Source organism: Anopheles aquasalis, chromosome 3, assembly GCF_943734665.1.
Source record: "Anopheles aquasalis chromosome 3, idAnoAquaMG_Q_19, whole genome shotgun sequence".
In the NCBI taxonomy this organism is placed as follows: domain Eukaryota; kingdom Metazoa; phylum Arthropoda; class Insecta; order Diptera; family Culicidae; genus Anopheles; species Anopheles aquasalis.
Window position 1 is genome coordinate 61,050,013 of NC_064878.1, and position 21,036 is coordinate 61,071,048.

At 51.3% G+C, this 21,036-nt stretch overlaps 1 protein-coding gene and 1 non-coding gene across 2 annotated transcripts in view; one reads left to right on the plus strand and one right to left on the minus strand.

Annotated features, from left to right (window-relative positions):
* Positions 1–7,205: 7,205 nt before the first annotated feature.
* On the minus strand, positions 7,206–7,279 carry Trnan-guu (transfer RNA asparagine (anticodon GUU)). Its single transcript has one exon. It is a non-coding gene; the product is annotated as a tRNA-Asn (tRNA).
* A 13,350-nt stretch (positions 7,280–20,629) lies between these two features.
* The window catches only part of LOC126574343 (pupal cuticle protein-like), a 2,844-nt gene continuing 2,437 nt past the window's right edge, over positions 20,630–21,036 (plus strand). Inside the window, exon 1 of the mRNA XM_050234485.1 lies at positions 20,630–20,755. Coding sequence (XP_050090442.1) covers positions 20,744–20,755 — 12 coding nt within the window. The 5' untranslated portion in view covers positions 20,630–20,743. The remainder of the gene's footprint in view (positions 20,756–21,036) is intronic.

The window sequence follows — 21,036 nt, forward strand, 5'->3', positions numbered from 1 at the left end:
TCGAATATACTGCACAATTTGCGCGTCTATCCCTCCAGGTCCCATGTGCATTACCGGTAATGATGAGTTTGGAAATGGCTCTCCAATAGGCATTTAACGTTGGCTAGCATATAAACGATGCACGTTACCGAGCATTGTGTTTAGAGAAGGTTGCAACATACTCATGTGTGTTTAAGCATGCTTTATGTGCCGCAAACCTTGAAACTCTTATGGAATGTCTTACTCCAGGAACGATCACCATCATCATCCTCATCATCATCACCCAGTAAAAGTAGAAAATGTCATTAGCGTTCTCGGCATGCATAAGTGAGACTGGCGGTAAGTGTGTACCGGGCTGCGCGAGGTACCAAGCGTTAGTTAGCATTTAACCTGTGCACGCAGCCGAACATTATGTTGCGTGTATTCGAATGTATTCAATTCCTTTTGGGAGCATTGTTAGTCTCAGATTCTACATCTTTCTTCTTATTAATGATGATCTGCGAAACAAACACCACCGATTGTCCCCGATCTGATGCTTTCGCGGTTTAGCGTTCCTCGATCCGATGTGTCCTCGATCGGATCGATTGGCGATCCATGCGCATATTGGATCATATTGGCAGCCATTGCAGTGATTAGTGGCACACACAGCCACACTGGCTGATTTGCCATGATTGAAAAATGGTTGCTGGTCAATCGGTTGATTGATAGCATACACCAATCACGATCTCAATGTGGCACATTCGGCCACTGGGCACAGAATGCTGGCGCGACACACCTCTTCATGTCCTGCCGCGGGAGGTACGCGCAGCTTCGCTTAATAAGCGTAGGAAACATAAACCATGCCCACCATCGTGTTCAGTCAAATTAGTCATTGACATGAGTTTCATCCATCTGCCTCAACGCGTTCTCGCTCAGCATCGATTTTTGTAGCGTTACTTCTTACTAAAATTTGTATATGGATTTGCTTTTAAAATTGAGTTTCGTCGAAACTAAATTTTGTTCCGTTTTCCGTTTGTGCTTCGCCGATTAATTAATTAGTAATTAGTAATTCGCGTTCCTCCTTCTCGTTGGCGTTGTAACTCCTTTCGCCTTTCGCCACGTCATCTCTCCCATCACCCCCCACCGGCCAATGATTGGATCGAATGGATGGATCTGCGGTAAATGCGATTAATTTATATGCAAAATAAATTTAACTTATCTCACCCACCCTTCCCCCAGCTACTCCTCTAGCAGTCTATGTCCGCTTGCCCTGATTCCATGTGCGAATCCGAGAGAAGGTCGAAGAGCGGACCAAGTAATCTGAGGTTAAAAGGAGTGCAGGGCAGGGCAGGGGTAGGGGCCGGGGGCAATGGATGTGTTTTCTTTTTCCCGTTTAGAGCTCGGGGTGCCCAGGGGTGCTGGATGCCGGTCGGGGGTACAAGCGAACCTGGCTGGTGATGGGGCGGGTGCTGCCGCGAGGCCAAGTGCGTACGGCCGGTACGGTGTTTGTTGGCGACCAGAAACCCAAAGACGCCGATTTCATGCGCTAGTTTGTGGAGAGCGCAAACCAAATCACTCATCTCCCAGTGATCCTGACCCAGTCCTGCCGTGCATCCCGGTGCAACTAGCCCATTTCATCGGAGATGCTGAAGCACGTGCGCTGGTGATGGGTAAGAACAACATTTTGAGCTTAACTTCATCCATTTCATTCTCTCAACATACTCATCTGCTTCTGGCACTTACAGGGACGGCTTCTTCGACCGCAGCGGATGTGTGGCCGAAAGGGCAGTGCAAGGCCTGGCGTGTAGGGAACGTGCCGCACTACCCGCTGAAGGCAGGTCCTGAACAGGGTGAGGAATGCTTCTTGGCGCCCCCGGCCAAGAAGAAGTTTGTGTGCCGTCCGTCGCCCGTGCACGAACTGGCCGCATTCCACCCCGTGAGGGACGTGATCGTGTGCGACCTGATCATGCGTACGATACTGCAGCATCGCACCAAGCATCAGCAGCTGCTCAAGTCCATCAAGGCAGCGTCTCGGTGTTTGCCCACCGAGATGCTCGCTGAGATCCAACATGCCAGCCTGGACTCGCTGACGCGGAAAGAGCAAGGCTATGCATTTGCAGTGGGTGTGACTGCCTTTCGGAACTACTTCTCGGCCGCCATGTTCGAGCCGTTCCTGAAGCTCTGGTTGGGGGTGCGAATGCTGGCCATGGATGCGACGGCATTCAATCTGCCCGCCAGCACGCACCTGAAGGAGTTCGTCGCCGGGTCGGCGAAGCTTTTCCGGCCAGAGCAGCAGGATCCGGAACAGCAAGGCACCAGCTACCACTGCCACATGCTCCTCTATCTGGCTCGTGAGGCCAAAGAGCACGGTGTGCAGAGTATGGCCGCCTTTGAGGAGCACATAGCCAAGTGCACCTGCCTCGGGGCCGGCAAGGACGATAATGTGGAGGTGTTGAAGGATGTGGTGGAGAAGGTGCGGCGCATCGAGCGAGAGCGACAGCCATTCCGCGATGGCCCCGTTCCAGCACCGCGCTGCAAATGCCGCGCTTCTCGTTGGACTGCGGCAACGAACGGGAGGCCATAGGCATGAACCCGGACTTGCAGTTGGTAGGAGCCCGTGTCGTCGAAAGCCTTCCTGCCGCTGACTACCATGGCCTGTCCGTCCCGCAGAAATTCGGCCTGTTTGTCTTAAAAGTTGGACAGAATCCGTTTGCGACGGACATCCGCGCCAAGATGGTATGCCTGAAGAATGAGAGCGCGTGGATCACGCCGACTTTTGAGGTAAGAGCCCACGCGGGGCGAAACCGGGCTGGTGGTACCGTTCGGCCATCCACTGCCATCCACTGCCACCGGCGAGACGCCTCTCTTGCTCTCTTACGCTTGTGGGCCACAAACCGAGGGTCTAGCCGCATCACCGCACCACCGGACTGACCGTGCATCCGACGCCTGGCTGCCTCCGAGGCCGAGGCCAAGAACATCCTTCGCCGATAAGCCGCAACCTCCATCCCGCGGCTAGAAAACGTCTCCGAACGGTGGCCGGAAGTTCAGATTCAGGACCGGAACACCCGAGTCAGCTTCGAGCCCTCGATCCGGGCCTCGTCCATCGTTTGCACCCCGTGGTGGGGGGTCGGAATAAAGAATGTCCGTTCCGGACGGAGCGGTCGGAGTATTTTTCGGGTCGCTGTGTGGTGCACGGATGCCACCGATCGGTGCGGGGCGCTCGTTTACGACTCCTCGACTGAGCTTCCTGGTTCTGCCGGCTGCCAGCAGTGCACTTTACTGGCCGTGTCCGCTGTCCGGTCCGGGCACTTACCGGTCCGGTCTAGTTTTTCGTTTTTTGCGTCGCTCGCGGTCCGCGCTCCAGAGAGGCTGGGGTGATGAGTGTGGCGGGGTCGCACGGGGGGTAGGGCGCTAGTTTGTCGGGGGTAGGGCGCTAGTTAGTCGGGGGGTAGGGCGCTAGTTAGTCGGGGGGTAGGGCACCGAAGATACTAAAATGGTGAGTTTGGTGAGTTTGGTGAGTTTGGTGAGTTTGGTGAGTGTGGTGAGGTGAGAAAGAGAAGGGGAGAGCGAGAGAGAGACGGCAATATTTTGCGCCTACATGCCATGTGTGCCTACATTCAGGCGTTTGGCGTACATTCAGGCGCTCCAAGAAACCCCGGCGAAACCGAATCGCTCACTCCCCCCCCCCCGGTATAGGACCACCGATTAAGGTGAGGATCAGCAACAACAATATCCCCTTTTTGGTTGGTCTCATCCCTCCCTCCATCGGATCACGGATCGGAGATGCGAACGGCGCGCACACTGCGAACTGCGAACCATACGGCCTTGTCGAAATGGTGGCCAAAGTTTAAAGGTTGCAAACTGCAGCGCTCATCGCTGATCATAGCGATCGCCGACTGGCGAGCTGACCGCAGACCAGCAGCTTGCGCAATCCAAGTAACCCAAAACCGGCATCTGATCGTTGGCTGCACGGTGTACAATGCTGCTGCTGTTGCTGCTTCTGATACCTCCAGTTGCTACTGTTTGGCACCTTTCGTACCGCGTTTCTCGGAGCCCGAAATCGATCGTAAGCAGATCTGCCATTCTTATTCATTGCATGCTGCTTTACAGCAATCCGACGTTCTGGCGATGCTTCGTTGAGCTGCACCTCAGTTGGTGTTGGCATACTGACCAAATGGCGCACCGCAATAGGTCCAACGGTTCAATGAGGACCGGTCTAACGAGCTACAGGAGTCATCTTCTTCGATCAGCCAATGGTTCAGCCATGATATTATCACCATCACTACCAACACCAACCCGCAATTGCGTCTGGTCACCTCAAACGCAAGATCAATGAGGTCTTCTTTACAGGTTTTAATGCCGCTTGCAATTAGCATACACTACAAGACACCGCGGACACTCCAGCGCTGCAATCTAATATGGCACCGCATTGGCACTAATATGCTGACGATGCTGCAGCAAACCACTGCATCATAAATCATCATTGTCCGGGTTTGGATTCTTCAGGCTGACCAACGGATAGCCCACCAAGGGGATCCATCTTCTGGAAACATTAATTTTCAATTTGCGCGCGCGCTCGGGAAAACATTGTCCGCCCAAGTCCGCCGTGTGCGTCCTTCGCGCTGATCACACGCATCATCGAAAGCGAAAGGTCACGTGTCGATGACAAACTCGGTTTCTGTGCGGGCTTTCCGGGCATTCCGGGCCGGGTATCAGGTTTCCCTTCCTTCCCGCGTGATCGCGCACCGATAAATCACGCAAGGCCGTTGATCTGTTGATGCGGAGGTGCGAAGGTGCCGAGATGATGATGATGATGAGAAGCACGAATCCGCGTGGCCACTGCCAGTGACCAGAACGGAACGGTACGGAATGTGCGGTATTCGGCTAATTCTCATCGCGCACTGCGAATCTACCACTGACTGACTGACTGACATTTAGCGGACGATCAAAAAGGGGCGCTCGAACGGTAAACCGGATTAGCACCTCGTTGAGGTAATCTCTCTGGTCCGGTCTAGTCCGGTCGTTCCAAGGCTCCGTGTGGCAGGATCGGTCGCAAAGGGATTGGACACTCCTGTCCCCGGCCCGGTTGCTTGAAGAATGTTCGCGCACGAAGACGAACCCTACCGGATTGATGTAATGTCGTGTCCGTTCTCGTGTGACGGCGTTAAATATCACCACAAGAGGATCAGAGAGAGAGCGAGCGAGGGACGAAAAGGTTGACCTGTGGGTGAAGTTACCGAGGATCAACGGTGCAGAAGGTACAAAACAATCAGTCAGCCAGTCAACTCGTGGTGTTCCAAGAGCGCTCCACGCACCACCATCATGACAACATAATCATGGACCGACCAAGCGACCGATCGCGCACGTAACTCGAGCTGACAGTTTGAGTCTCGAGTGTTGACGACCGTTACCAATCAGCAGCAGCAGCAGCAGCGGCAACAGTAGCGCGATCACGTCGTCGGCCGTGCGGTTTTTGTGCACCAACCCCACCTCCCCCGTAGTGACATTTCCATCTCCATGCAATTGAGGTCGAACGCTGCGGTGGCGTGTGCGGTACCGCATGCTCCCGTTTGACGATCATCTCGTTGTTCATTTCCGGAGACCAAAACAGGTGGCCACCACCGGAACCATGTCAAGGTGAAACGCGACGAAAAGACCGCGTCCGGAGAGGGAGACGCGAACTGCGATTCCAAATTAGGGACTCCGCGGGGTGTCCATTTGTTTGGAACAAGGAAGCGCACTCGGAAGCGAATCGGAAACGAATCGGTGCAGTTCGGAGAGCGACCAAGAAAGACATCGCTGATGGTTTGCGGTCGCGCTCGATTCGATCGTGACCAAGCCTCACCGGGAGTGACAACAAACAGTATGATGCGATCGTTGCACGATGTAGTGAAGTCTGCCACGAATGCCAGAGCCAGCATGCCGACCGCGACCTTGCCATTTTCAAATCATCAAACCAGCACCGCGCGATCACCACACCATTCGGAATTGAAGAGAATTCTGTACCACCGGTTGATCGGTCCTAGCGATCGTCATCATCATCATCATCAAGATCATCCTGGTGCCAGTGGTTTGTTCAATCATTCCTCAGCCAAAGAAGGGATCTAGGCTCATGTTAAATTCATGAAACTCGTTCCATTGCCATCGATGGACCTCCTCTCGCCTAGGGTGGCCAACTGGTGTCATCCTTTACCCCTTTGGTCATCGCCACAGACAATGTTGCCGACGAACGCAAACCGGACGACGGAACGGATCTTGAACGGAGCGCACAAATGAAGACAACATGCACGTGTTTTACCTTCTGCGCGATCCGATAAGGAGGCGCTCGATCGCGCGAACTGCGAGTGGAATGTTATGCTCGCGAACCGCATCCACCACTCAGGCTGACCAATGAGCCAGCGCGATATTAATGTGACAGTTTCGATGACGATGCTTGATGCTTTTAGCGATCGTTTAATGTTTCAATGTTCAAGTTGAGGGTGGTGATGGGATGGGGGAGGATAATGAGCGTAAATTTAGTGCTCGCTCGCATCACGCGAGATGTATGTTTTGATGGGAGAGATCGTGTACAGTCGCTGTGATTGTCCTTTTCTTTGCTTTTTAATGCAATTTATGCGAAGATCAACACCTTCATCTTCGTTTATCATCCTTGAATTCGGAACATGATTCTGGCGATTACTTTTTATTGAATGTGTTCTGATGTCTTTTGGTTTACTATAAATTTGAAGGACAACATCGACGTGCTTGCTCTTACGAAAAGGCTTTCAAATGAAACAACAAGGCCTCACCAGTAAAAGGTAAGACATTTCACTGTTCCATCCAATAAGTTTACTACTTATGATAAGTTAATTAGCAACTAAAAATGTTAGGTAAAGGCGATAAGCATTTTTGTTTGCTACAAATAAGAAAAAAAATCTCTGAGTAAGTAACTTTATAGAAATAAATTAAGCTACTGGAAAATATTAAAAATTTAAGCTGTTGCCTTCATGGCGTTCAATAATTTAGCAAGATAAAATACGACGATAATGGACTATTATTAGTACACTTCAAAAGACATCGATGCTTCTTACAAACATTACCCCCTTTTCCTAATCACTTATCTTCAGAGAACCATGCTATTTATATAAATTAAAGACGCTGTTCTAACCCCCTTCCCTCTTCAAAGGGTCGGGGGTCAAACGCATCGCGTCCTCGCTTTGTTCGCGACAATTTTATTATCTCGTTCGTTCTTTCAAAAAAGAGTTCTCCGCCCCCGGGTGGACTCGAACCACCAACCTTTCGGTTAACAGCCGAACGCGCTAACCGATTGCGCCACGAAGGCTTGATGCTAAGTGGTGCTACACACCACTATTCTAACATGCCCTCCTGCACATGATCCTCGTCCTAGTTCTGTGGGCCGCGGCAGCATAATTAAAACGCACCAAAAGTTCGCCAGGGACCCTCCACATACTATAAATAGTTTTAACACCCCTGTGTCGTGACCTTTACATTTCGAGGTTTACTGCGGCGACCCAAGTGCCGGAGGGTACCGATTGGCCCTCTCTCTCTGCGCGGAGGACCCACCCCCAGTGTCCCACCCTGCCCCAAAAGAGAAGGCATCCCCATCGATCGGCATTCCGCCGAATCTACGCGAATAGCTGCGAATGGACCCACTCGACATGATTGGCCCCCTCTGTTGTGCACGGTGGTGGTCAAGACAAAGGTGTAGGAGAGACGATGGGGCCGCTGTATCGCCATCAACGGTCAGCACTCGCAAGTGAATCATATTTCAAGCCACCTTAAAGATGCGCGATACTGTGACGTCGCTATAGGTGAAGCGCGCTCGGTGAATGGGGGTCAATAGCCAGTGACCTGGAGAAGAGGGGCCAATGAGCGGTGGTACCATTGCCGGCCGCATGCCCACTCTGCTAAATGTCAACTTCATTAAATACCAAGCGTCTCTATCTGAGCGGAACCACACACTACACCAAGCCGGAATCGCTTCGAAGAGCGCCAGGGGTGCCTTTGATTCAATTCCATTTAGTCCATACCACGGAGATCACCCTGGTAACGCGCGCGCGGACACTTCATAATTTGCCATCTTGCCATCCCGTGCCACCTCTCCGCTCGCCCTCTCCGCGATGATCCGTGACGGGGTGGCACGTTAGACAAGCTGACAGCAGCAGCAGCAGCAGCAGCAGCCAGCCACGGTCTAGGGAAAAGGGAATCGCCGCTGCTGATGGCAGATGCGTTTTAGAATTAATTACTCCCCAACTGCGGCAACGTCGCCGGTGTATCCGGATCAGGGGGTGCTAATGCCAGAAGCAGAAGCAATCAAAGGTCAAGGTTACTGTGGCATACCATCTAAGCGGCCGCGGTGCAAGTGCCGTCCTACTGGCGGTGCAACCAAGGCCACGAGAAGCTTAGTGAAGGGCTACCAAGGGATCTGTCCATCTGTCCGGTATGCTGGGCTCGCGGTAATGTAATTAGCGCGGACAAACTCGCACCCCAGTGACGACGACGACGGCTGACGGATGTGACACCGGTGGAATGTGTGCCCATCGTCCCTTCGATCACAATCAATCCTGCCGCTCATCATCGCTTGCGGAAGGTATGCGGATGTCCGTCCGTGTCCGCTTCTTGCGCGCGGAAGCTAATGGCGAGCGTGCACGCGGCTTACTGGTTCGGATCGTGACTCTGCGGAGTGGTGCGGATCGAAATAAAACATAACAGATCGACCTCCAGGGGCTCCCATTAGCATGGAGTTGATCCTGTGCTCCGCGACCTTGCCCTGATGAGCACGGGCTTAAAATAAACAACCGAAACAACGGCCCCGAAACTGCAATCCATCTGACCCCTCTGACACAAAAGGCAGCAACAGGCGGTTGATGCCTTTCATTTCGAGTGTTTATGATGCGATGAGCCGTTTATGTGCGACTTCATTAATCTTTCCACTGAAACCAGGCGCAGGCAGACACTTCACCTCAGAGCACCACGGCCTCCGATGGCACACACATTGCTATCTCGTCTGACGTGGATGCATTCTTGGTCAGGGCTCGCACACTCGTCTCGTCAAAGAGCATCAAAGATGAATCGATAAGGGATGTTTAAGAGAGAGAGAGATTGCTCTCTTGGTGACTGATCGCGCATTCCATTTTATGACGTTGCAATTGGAATTACTCCACCGAGTGTTGCAGTTTGTTTAGTTCAACTAGAAACGATCGAGAAAGAGTTATCAGCAACCAGGAACTGTGTACTAATCGGTGTCCCTGGCATGAAAGTAATGATTCACACCACAAGCGGTCACTTGCTGTTTCTAGTCAGTTTCAGTCAGTCTAGACGAACGAAACATTGTAAATTATCAATTAATCACCGGCGAAAGGTGGCCATCAATGGAGCTAATTGAAGTCCAATTCCGGCACCGAGACACTCGCACACTCTGCGATGACTTTGGCAAGGTTGTTGGACACTCCCTAGAATTCCCAATTCAAAGGGAGCGCAATCGAGTCACCCGTCATGACCGCTGGTGCCTTGCGGATTCAACATCCAGAGTCTCTGTGTTCTGTGTCTGTTAGATCACGATCGTGATCGAGGAATCGAGGAATGTCACTCGCCGCCACAACAATGCGCCACGGAGTGCACGTCCGATCCTCCGACTGCATAGTTCGAGGCCACATTCGGCGCGACGTGAGGTGTGGCCCGGCATCTGCATCAAGCATCTTCTTCTTCCTTCCTTCTCAATTACCGTGTGCAAAACGCAAAGACGAAGACGGCTTTCGATGTGGGGTCCTAACCTAAGCCACCGGGCTCCTTGGGGTGGTTTGCGGTCGTTCCGACCCCTGATGCTCCATGCCATACCGACGGAGCAGGTCACGGAACCCGTTAACCATGAAACGCGGGAGGCGCTCGAACGACTCGAACGGGGGGAAAACCAAAAACTCGTCACCACCAACCAAGCACACGGCACCCGGGTGGCTTTACTGAGGTATGTACCCGCCGCTGCGCAGGCCAGCACTTGACGACTCATCTCATCTGCGGCTTGGACCTTGGATTAATTGTAGGGTCAACCCGAAAACCGGATGAACGCACTGCGGTGTGCTGCGAGTGGTTCGCCCGGCCAGCGACAAGTCATCTTTTGCCAAGCGTTTCAGATTTCGGCCAGGGGTTAGGGCTAGACAGGGACGACCTTTTCGCCGGGATGGCCCTTGCATAATCGATTAATAAACTGCGCGACATCGGCCACGTACCGTATCGGATCGAGTTCCGTCGCCGCCGCCGCCGCCGTCTCCGCCATGCTCCTCATGATTGGTCGTTGAAACATGTTTGTTCGGCTAGGTTGGTTGGTCATTATTATCGATGAAGCATCCTCTTCTTTTTCTGTGCTGTTCTGATGGTGGTCCTAGTGGAAGGTTGTGAACGATCTTCTGTAGCTGCTCTTATCCGTTCGATGGGGAACCTGTGTCTGGGTAAAAGAGATGTTTGAGAGCGGTTAAGCTATGTTGCAATTGGGCAGATGTTTCTCTTACATGAAATCTGTTGAATTCTTACTTATTATTAATAAAATCTGTATGAGGGCTTGAAGAAAGACCAACGTTAGCGATTTGGCACAAAAATGAGTTTTACATACTTAACTTTAGAAATGAACCACCTTACTTATTTTTGTTAGGCTTTCTTCGATTGATCCTAAATAAAAAAATATTTTTGAAAGAATTCAGTTTCCATGCACCACTCAAATTATTTTCAAACACGAACAAAATTATGTTTAAAAAACCCCCTTCAAACTGGGTGTGGGAATTTGGGACAATACCTCTCTGACATCACCGTTTGACGCTCTTCTTCTGTTTCGAGAGTTATATTGGTATTGTTTTCGATTCATCATTTTTAATTATCAGGCAGAAGATTCCTCCATCGCTCGCACCGATCGAACGCCGTCGCTCGCCAAGTCGTTAGTCCAGCTATTCTGGCATCAATGTTGATATTTTTCGATTATAAATTGCCAATCGAACTGTGCTTCTGCAACGCTTTTTGGCTGGTGTACAACTAAACATTTTGGGCGGATGCTACGCCTCTCATAGATTACTGCGTTCGGTTTTGTTCGTTCAAGGACTACTACACCATTTTTGCTACAAAAAATCCCCCCTTTTCTTGGAGATGACCGGTGCCGTTAAAGCACACATGGATTCTTGATTGATTTCTGATCGTTTCGTATTTAATTTTCCAATAATTCATTTAGCCTTCCAAATACAAGATAGATGCCTCTCAGTCGCAGTTAAGGATGTTAAATGTTTAGCAGTTTTTCAGGATCATCATCTGGATGTGCCAACAAGTATCGGCATTGGCGCATTAATAAACGATTGAAAATAAGTGAGGCCGGGTGGCGGTTGCGGGCTTAAAATGATAAAATTATACAGTTCATACCACGGATCTTAATCGTTTTCATATTAATGCAGCCTCTGTTGAGACACCCTTTTTTGCTGCTACCAGAATCAATATGAAGAGGCTTGCAGCAATGCTCTGATCATCCATCGGACGACCAATAAAGTATGCTTTATCGATAGAGTAGCCCGTGGAAACGGTAGGCCAGGGGTATTGAAATCAAGGCGAACAACCCTATGCATCGTCGGCGTATGATTGTTCGTCGAACAACGCCAGGTACAGCTCTAGTGAGCCATGTTAATCACGAACAGATCAGCCACACCGCAGCCACGAACGAAGCATCGCAGTCGGAATCTCCTCTTCCACGAAAGATCTGTCACCGAAGCGTCATACGTTCCAGCATCTTCATCCCTTACACTACTGGTGAGGTTAAAGGGGGAGGCCACACTCCCATCATCATCATCATCATCAGCATCATTCTCAACAGCAATGCAGCGACCGAAGACGACTGTTCTTAATTCGTCGATCGATTAAACGCCTTCTCGGCTGCCACATTCTCCACCACCACAGAGGGCACAACAAATCGCAACAGGGGTTGGGGGAGGGTGAGTTACCGCTGGGGTAGTGGGAATCGAAAACACTTTCAACTGAGCGCGGCTGAGCTAGACCGACGGCATTAGGCGATAGGGGAGGCGATCGCGCGCGCTTGAGTAAATAGCGAAGAGGCGCGACATTCACCAGACCAGCCCCCCCGGGGGGAGGAGATAGGAAGGGAGTCTATTAAGCGGTAATAAAAAAAGGGAGGAAAAGAAGAAGAAAAAACAACCGTCAGCATCAGACCATCAGTGCATTGGTGGTGTGGTGCTGCTGAAGTCAAACCTCCAGACTCCAGACACTCCTCGCGCGAGCCCTTCCTTCCACTTTATTAATGATCCGCAAGAGTCTTGAACTTTTGAGCGCCGCCACCGTTCGCTTGGGGTGGTTGAATACAAGAAGCCCAGACTTCCCAGACAGACCTCCTCGGTCGGCGGTCGATCGGTTGATCGGGATCTAATGCATCGCGCTGCATTCGCTCGGTGAAGGTTCCGCCAAAGAAGAATGGTACACCACGCGCCGAAAGGTGAGGTTGTTTGCTGTGGTTGTTGCCGCTTGACACATCTTTGCGGTCGCCGCTCTTCCGTAAGTAGAGTCGCACCTCGTGCCTCTGAGAGCAGCCCACGCGACGCCTCCATCCAGACAGACAGACGGCAGCCAAACAAGGGGCAAAATAGGAGACACCTTATCGTGATCGAGATGATGCGATTGATGCGCCACCGTGTGGCAGATCTCTTGACCTGAAACGCCTCCCATTTTGACACCTTTCGGTATCGCGAATCCCTCGGCAGCTCCCCAGGTGTAGGCTGGCGTTCTGCCTTCGAGTTTCCGCCCGTCTCGCCGATGCCGCTGCTTGAGAACTAGGCTGTTGAGATGAGCGAAAGCGAAAGCGAAACTTTGCAAATCCGAGAGTGACGTCTTCAGTGTCGCGGTTGGCCGGAGATTACGGAACGATGACCGTTCCCGGGCCGGGTGATGCAAGGCGATTGCTGGATCGATGACGCCCGTGCTTGATGGTGTGTGCAGCAGAGAGCGAAATTGGATTTTTTTTTCTTTCCTGAAATTGTCGTTTCGGTTCGGGTGAACGAGTTGCATGGGCAACTGCGACTGGACGTCAGGCGGTTATGTCTCGATGGAAAATGCAGTATGTCGGGCAAAAACCTGAGGATTAGCAACTTTATTAATTGGCCAGTACACAAAACCAGGATGAGCACATGCTTCTGTTGCTGCTCGTGGCTCGTGGAATTAAAAATAATACAATACCAGCCAGAAACGTGAGTTTTTATCACTAAAAACACTTCCTTATTTGCCAAACTGTTTTCAAATAGTTTTCATGATCAAACGCACTGTTCATTAAAAATATCGATACTTTTTTCAAGTAATTAAAAGCATGCCGTTGCGATGGCTCGTTTTTGGTTCGAATCAAAAGACTTGCCCACCTAAGCAACGAACCCGGTTTGATGTTGGATTTGCTTATTTTATTCAGTCTGTTATTTTAACGGAGGATTTCGGTGACACTCAGTAAAGAAACGAACGAAATCAAGAGTAATTAGTTTATAAAACAATATGAGTTTAGATGCCTTAGCTGAATAAATACTCTATTAGCGTTTCTATGTATAATTGTTTCGCCATTCTAGATGCTTCTGTATGCTTCGAAACGCTTTGATGCGATATCGAAATGCTTCTTGGTACCTACGAAGTATTTCTAATCACGGATTATGTGCATACGGATTCTGACGTATCTTGCATCGGCTATCTATTCCCGCTTTCCAGCTCGTTACCATCATGGAGCAGTGCATGGCGCATTAGGAACCACCAGGTACTGCAGTGCGTCACCCTGCAGCTCACCTGCGCAGAACATGCTAAACATCTGGCATCACAACGAGCTACAGATGTTAATCCGTGTCCACCACCGAGTAAGCAGGCAAATTGTGTGCGCCGCAAGGTTGCTCTATCGCATCACCACCACCACCACCACCCGCTCGCCCCACTGGTGCCATTGAGAAGCCAACGAAGAGTTCATGTTACATGCAAGACAAGATTTGTCAAACCGCGACAATTCCACCAATCCCCCACCGACCAAGGCAACGCAGTGGCCCCTACGCGACACTGTGGAAAGCCTGCAATCTCGGTGCCACCGAGCTGGATGCAGCGTGCGGCCTCTGTGTCGTCAAACGCCCCACGGTAAACACGGTGGAACGCTTGGCGTGAGAGGCACACACCCCACGCCATTCCGCATTCTGCCGCCGGCATTGAATAGTGGGAAAATGGTTTTGGGTTATTTTCGGTTGACCGAAAAAGGGGCAGCCGGTCCCTCCGTTTTCTGGTGCGGGAACCAAGTGGTGACGCCGAATGGAAACAATGGACACAGGGCAGGTGGACGGGGCGCTGTCGCAGAAGTGCATTAAAGAAAAGCGCATAAAATGCCACCCAAAATTCCGGCCACAACACAGCGCAATTGCCTTTGGTTTGAGGTGGGGCCATCGGACCATTATTGCCGTGCAAAAGCAGATGTTTCCAAATTTTCCCCAAAAATAGTTTTTTTCTCGCCATATCGCTGACAATGATGGCCACAAACAGAGAGTGAGAGAGTGAGAGAGGAGGACTGAGGTTGTGAATGTGTCCTCCACGCAGACAGTGGTAGTAAACGTTAGGCAAATGTTTAACAGACGAAATTATAAATTCATACAATAAGCAGTAAGCGACAGGGACAGCGAATGGCCAGCGGATGTCCATCGAATGTCCACTAGCTGTAATGATAGTACGCTAGCTGCTTGGAGGAATTAAAATGCACCTTATGCTAATATTGATCTTTTACGCGGTGCGACTCGCGCCATCGCCGAGTTGCCGAGGATGTGTCCGTCCATAGCACGACATTGTGACGATTTGATGACTCCTGGGTTAGGAGTCAGCAGGCAGTGATGAATCTCCCTCTTTAACGTGGCGATAATGAAATCATATATTAATAGAAGAAGTTTTTGCACAACCTGTTTGCTGGGAAGCGCCGGAATCCCCCACCAGTATCAGTCAGCGAATCCTCCGCGTGCCACGGGACGGGGGACACGCACACGGGCACACACTTTGTTAGTCCGCGGATTGTGTGGCTATTTTTAGTCATTAATCAATGCGCACCGTTGTCATTGAGCAAACAGGATTTTTTTGTGTAACTTTACACCAGAACAAGTCAACGTCGATGGAAGGATTACGATTGGTTGGTTGGGCGGAATATTAGTCAGATTAATTGGGTGCGTAAGGCCACTCACGTGGACAGGGGGTATTCTGTTGCTATTATGCTCAGCATGTGGCCAGTAGAGGGTACGGGGATTGTCACATGATGGACTATCATGAGGAGTAGCTATTTCTTATAGGCTATTGCGTAGTATTTTTATCATACAGATAATGTATTAGAATACCTATTGAGCTCATGCGTCTCAGATAGAAGCTGAATTACCTATCCTCATCTAGTGATAACTAGAACGACTTCAAAACAGTTCAATAGATAAAATATGAGTAATTTTATTCCATTTTTGTGGACAGTTTTCGATGTAAAACACAGTCATCAGATATCTTCTTATGAGGACATCTTTTATATGCTTATATTATAATAAATTGCATACGATAAATTACTGTTACTTAGCGTATGTTCTCACATATTTAAAAATACGTTACCATATTTTAGATACCACCTTGATCCGTAACTCTGTTTGCGATTTTGAAGCACAAAAAATTAATCTCTTATTGTTAGTAGTGCAGAATTTTCTAACATTTAAAAGTAACAAAAAAAGTCATAGTCAACTGTCCACTAGGCACTCCTCTCGAATGTACCTCACTGCAGCTTCTTTCGAAACCAGAAACCGCCCGTCCAATCCAATCCAATCCAACACATCCAACCGCAACCTAACCTTCTCTTGGTGGGCCTCGACCAAAAAAGTATTTTTATATCTGACGATCCGATCCTCCGCAATAATGCCTCACCGGTGCCGGGCGTGTGACCGTGCGATTCCATTGACACACACGGCGACGGTCACTCGCAGCAATTGATCAATCATCGATCATCATCTTAATTCGTGAGGGGTGTCGCATGAGCAAATAGAAGAAAAAAAAATGGAGGCGAACACAACGAAAATCTACCAATCCCAAACCGAAAAACAATCCCCAAACGCAGCAAACGACGAATCTTCCATCCGCCTCGGGCAAGGATAGGAAGACCACCGGACCGGGGCCATCATGGGGCCCTCTAAATGGATGCCCAATGCCGTCGATCGCCGATCGCCCCGATGTTCGACGTTCCTTCGTGAAATTGAAAGTGTTTCAGAGATGGGGGTCGCGCGCGCGATCATCCACCGAAATGGGACCACGGGAGACGACATTAAGTATGTTTTTATGGAGAGCTTCCCCGGCCTGCACCGCCAGGGGCCCAATTTATGCCATCCCAGGATGTGATTAAGTTTTATTTGTCGTCTCGCGCGCGAACCATCGATCGCGGTCGATCGCCGATTCTAATCAAGCTGGTAAAGGGATTGCTTTTGCGTCTCTTGACGTTTGGCGAGCTGCGATGATCACACGTTATTTGATTTTTCCTTTGTTTGCTGCCATTTTGATGCGGCATTTGCGGAAGGAATTAAGACAATCAATGCGCGCGCCATAGCTGCGATCGATCGAACACTCATCAACCCGGGATGTTTCGGAACGTAATGGTAGGTCACGGTTGCGAGCGTGTTAGTCGCGGTTCCGGAATCGTGTCGTGTTTCCGGAGAGCAAATATTGGGTTCGCTCGCTGCGTTGCTTCACTGACTTTTAACAAGTCATTCTAACCTTTGTTTTTTTGGTGTTTACGGTACCAATCAGCCAACCGGCTAGACAGACAGCCCATTAGAAGTGATGCACACTGTTCCAGGCGACTCCAGACCAGTCCTGGGGGCTTGTTACGGGCAGCGGAAGGTACTGATCAGTCGCCTGCTCCACCGTGAACTCCACGTGATGCCAGCACGGAACTTGATTTACTCGATCGCACGTCTTGAAGTGAACACGTGCTCCCTGATCGACGTAGTAACGATCGAGGTGTTGGTGCGACGTTTACTAGACTTCTAAGCGGTCCCTCCTTCCCTCTGACGATCGAGTAATGTCCATCATCGGCTTGTGATTGCGGAAGTAATAGAGTAACTCCACCACAGGTGGTCGCCAATGTGTGCTGCCATTTGCTAATTGAACTTCAATCGCAACAGCGCGATCGCACGTATGTGGGCTTGGGGTCACGGTGACCTTTAGCTTCCCTTCCCACCAAGCCACCAGATGAGCACCACGGTTGCGTGCAAAATTCGGATAAATACCACGAACGCCTTTTTCGGCCCCGATCCGGTTCGAATCCGGAATCGAACCGCACGACGTAAGGCTGCACCGAGGGCCATCTTCTCTGTCATCATGTCTGCGCGATGCAATGCAGCGCATAAACCAGTGCTGAGTGCTTAACTAGCGGCCGCCCGTCCATCGATGGTCTTTCGAAGCAGAAGACTAAAACAGCAGAAAAAGAAGAAATGGTTATAGCAGATTTATCTATTTTGCTTTCGCTCCCCAAACCAGCCCAGAGAGGGTCCGGGAGAAGCAGAAAGTGAACCTTTTGTGTGCTGGTAAACCGGAAGCCATAAGCGAGCGAGCGAGTCGTTCGATCCATTCACGAGGGCCCACGAGGCAACCATAGATCAATCGAGGCCCCGTGGTTTTTGTTCGCAAAAACCTGGGGCGAGTGGCGGTGAAGCATAAATGAGCATAAAACCGTCAAGCAGAAGCAGGAAGGGGCGTTGGATAACAATGCAGCACCAGCAGCTTGTGCTCGCTGGACGATCGCGAAAAACGTGGCTAAACTAGGCCGATCGTCGTCGTAGTCGTCGTCGTTGATGGATGGAACCGGCTCACCGGTGGCCACCGGGTCTTGTGTGCTGCTCCAAGAAGCGAGAGGAGGCATTTTTGGCAAAATTTTAATGATCGTGACCGGGTACCGGGCCCAACCCCAACACAGAATGCTGCTGGGACCGCACATAATGGGCACCTTCCATCTCCGCCCAGTGCGTGCTTGTGTTTGTCATTGCGGTGTGCGCGCATCGAACAAGAAAGAAAACGAACGCGGAGAGGGAGGAAGGGATTTTATGGATCCCTTGCTGTCCCATTCCACCATCGATCGGTCGGATTTTTTTTGGCGTCGGAGTGGACTGGACTGGAGCTGCGAGCTTGGAGTTCATTGCGTAAGGGGTCAAATGTGAGTTTGATTTATGATGGCCGTGCGAGCGAGCATTCGATACTCACCCATGCACGCGTGCACACGACTCGTGTGTACTTGGCTTCCGTTTCGGTTCCTCGGTGCCACACCCAGCAAGGACGAGAGAGCCGCGAAAAGGGGGGAAACATTCATCATCGTGAGGTGCGTGCGGTGTAGAATGCTAATGCGTGTAAAGGGTCCACTTCTTCTCTTTCTTCTCCACTCCAACCAATCGATCGAACGATCGAGTATGATTAAGCACCGCCAGACCATTACAAGCAACGATCCCATCCCGGACCACTACGGACGACGATGTCACGATTAATCGTTCGATGCGCCGAAAACGCGAACTGCCCAGGAGTGAAGTTTCACATGCGCCGGCATCGTCCATTTGACCTTTCACACGTTCATTTGCCAAATTTTTGGTGGCCCCGCCTGCGCCTGGCGAAAGCGAGCCAAGCACCGCCACAGGACATCGTTAAAGCGATGTTGCGGTAATTTTGTGGCCCCTCTTGGTGTCGGTGGCATGTGAAGAGAGGTGGATAGTTTGGGGTCACACAACGCGGGCCCTACGATGCAGCGTACCCATCCCAGCGATGGTATGCCGCCACGTTATGGGTCACTCTTGAGATCGCCTTGTGTCTGAGCGAGAGGGCGAGAGAGAGAGAGAGAGGGAGTGAAGGTGAACGAGACACACTGACCGACTGACAGAGTCCAAGTAGGCCGGGGAAGGCTTCAATTACAGCCAGAGATGCATGCGAACTGCCGTTGCTGCTGCTGCTGTTGCCATCGCAACACGTTTGAGATGAATGGGAATGGGAGAGTGGAGAGAGAGCGGGGGGGGGGGGGGGGGGGAATGGCTACCAACGCCCCAAGGGGGTCTCCGCAGTGGTCCAGTGCATCTTCTTCACGCACGTATTGAGGCGCGTTTTCGCTTTTTTTTGCTCGCTGTTGTTGTTGCCCTGCATCGAAATTCCCGCACCATTCAAAAGACTTCAACGAAAACCAGTGACGAACCTCGCGACCTCTGTATGTCAAGATGTGTGCGCCATTTGTTTGGCTGCCGTTGTGGTACGAGTGTTACACATTCACCAAACAAGCCAAGAGGGAAGAGGCGCCTCTCTCCACTACCTCCTCTTCCTCTTCTTCTTCTTCTTCTTCTTTTTGTGTCTCGTCTTGGCTTGTTCCGATTCGATTTGGGCGCGATTTGAGATGATCCACAAGGTGATCCGTGGCATGCTAACTAATAAGCTGCGGCTAATGGGTCCAAGTGTGATGACCACCGACTGGATGGTAGTACTCGGCCATTTACTATTGCGCAGCCACGGATCGTCCACCCTTTACCGCACCACCCTCCCCACAACCACCTCCAGTGAGTGAGACGGACGCGCAAAGGTCGAGATGTTAACGCCTGTACTTGGATGGTGGCGGGGCGCTCGTTTGCCCGTTAAAGTCGTTAAACATTTACTGATGATACCTTCACTGCCAGCGCCACCACCAACCCGGGGCGAGGAGGAGGAGGTGGCAATCCTAATCCACTAATGTGTGCTCTGGTGGCGGGCGCGTCCCTCCCCCCCTTAAGTAGATGCCACTGTCGCCGCCGGGGGTTCGTCGTCTATGACGCCAGGCGGGGCTCATACTGTGCCACAAAAACACGTGGCTGCTGATTTTATTATTACCGTTTGTTCCACCTTTTTTTTCTGTGTTTTTTGTTCTGTCTGCTCCCCATGTGCCATGCCCTGCCCTGCCCTGGTGCTCGTTGCAGAAGGTTCGAGCATCGCTTGCAGTCTCTTCGATCGAGTTCCATTTCGTGTGAGTTGGGGTGCCCTGGGCCTTTGGGGCTGCCTGGAGGGTTACCTTTTCCTTACCCTTTTGCGACCCGCAGGCCACACGATGACGATGCTTCAGCTGCTGCCGTTGCTGCTGCTGGTAGTGAGGGTGAACATGAGCGAGACATGATGGTGAAGCCTTGCGGCCCAACCCCACAAGCTCACTCTCATCGCTGGCGCTGGCTTCTCCTACTCCTCTGTCAGCCAGCCAGCTGGCCAACCGACGACAACCACCACAACGACAACGCCGATGATCGGGGAGGCAAACGGCAGCAACCCATCTTCCCAGCATCCGACGAAGCATCATACCGTGCCGTGCCCCGCTAGTGCCGCCACCAGCACCACCATCACCACCTTCATCGACCTTTCTGGTCGGCGAGAAGGCAAGATTCGGTTCCTTCTTCTCCCCCTCCAGCCTCCAGTCGCCTTCAGTCGTCGTCGGCGTTGTTGTCGTCATCAAGCGACGTCGCCGTCGTCGTCGTCGTCGTGTACTAGCGAAGCGGGGTGGCTCGTGTACTAGCGGCGGGGACCGCTGTGCCCGCTGCACGCTGTGGTTCTGCTTCTCGACTGGATCGCGCGCGCGAGCGTCTGTGACTTTCTTCAACGGGTATAAAAAGCGGCGAATTTCTGCCAACGATCAGTCAGTTCAGTCCTATCCACCGTCGTGGTCGAACCCATCATCGCATCATCGTAATCGTCCTTCCGTTGTACTCTGTTCTAAAAGCAACGAAAAAACACAAACACAGTAGCCATCATGTTCCGAGTGGTAGGTTTTAGAAGCGCGTAGTAGGCAAGTGCGCCGGACAGCAGCGGCAGCTCGTCCGAGGAAGCAAAGAAGGATATCTTGAACGACGAAAATGGATTGCTGGCTGGCTGCTTGTGAACAGACCAAGAGTGTGCTTTCCGTGGTGTGTTGGAGCAATGGAGAGAACGGTGCTAGTGCAGAAGGAGGAGGAGGAGGGAAATGGTGGTTTTGTGGCCAAAACTGTGGCCCAAAATAGTGGCTTCCTGTGGAGGCCATCATCAGGAGTGTGTGGTGGCGAGCAA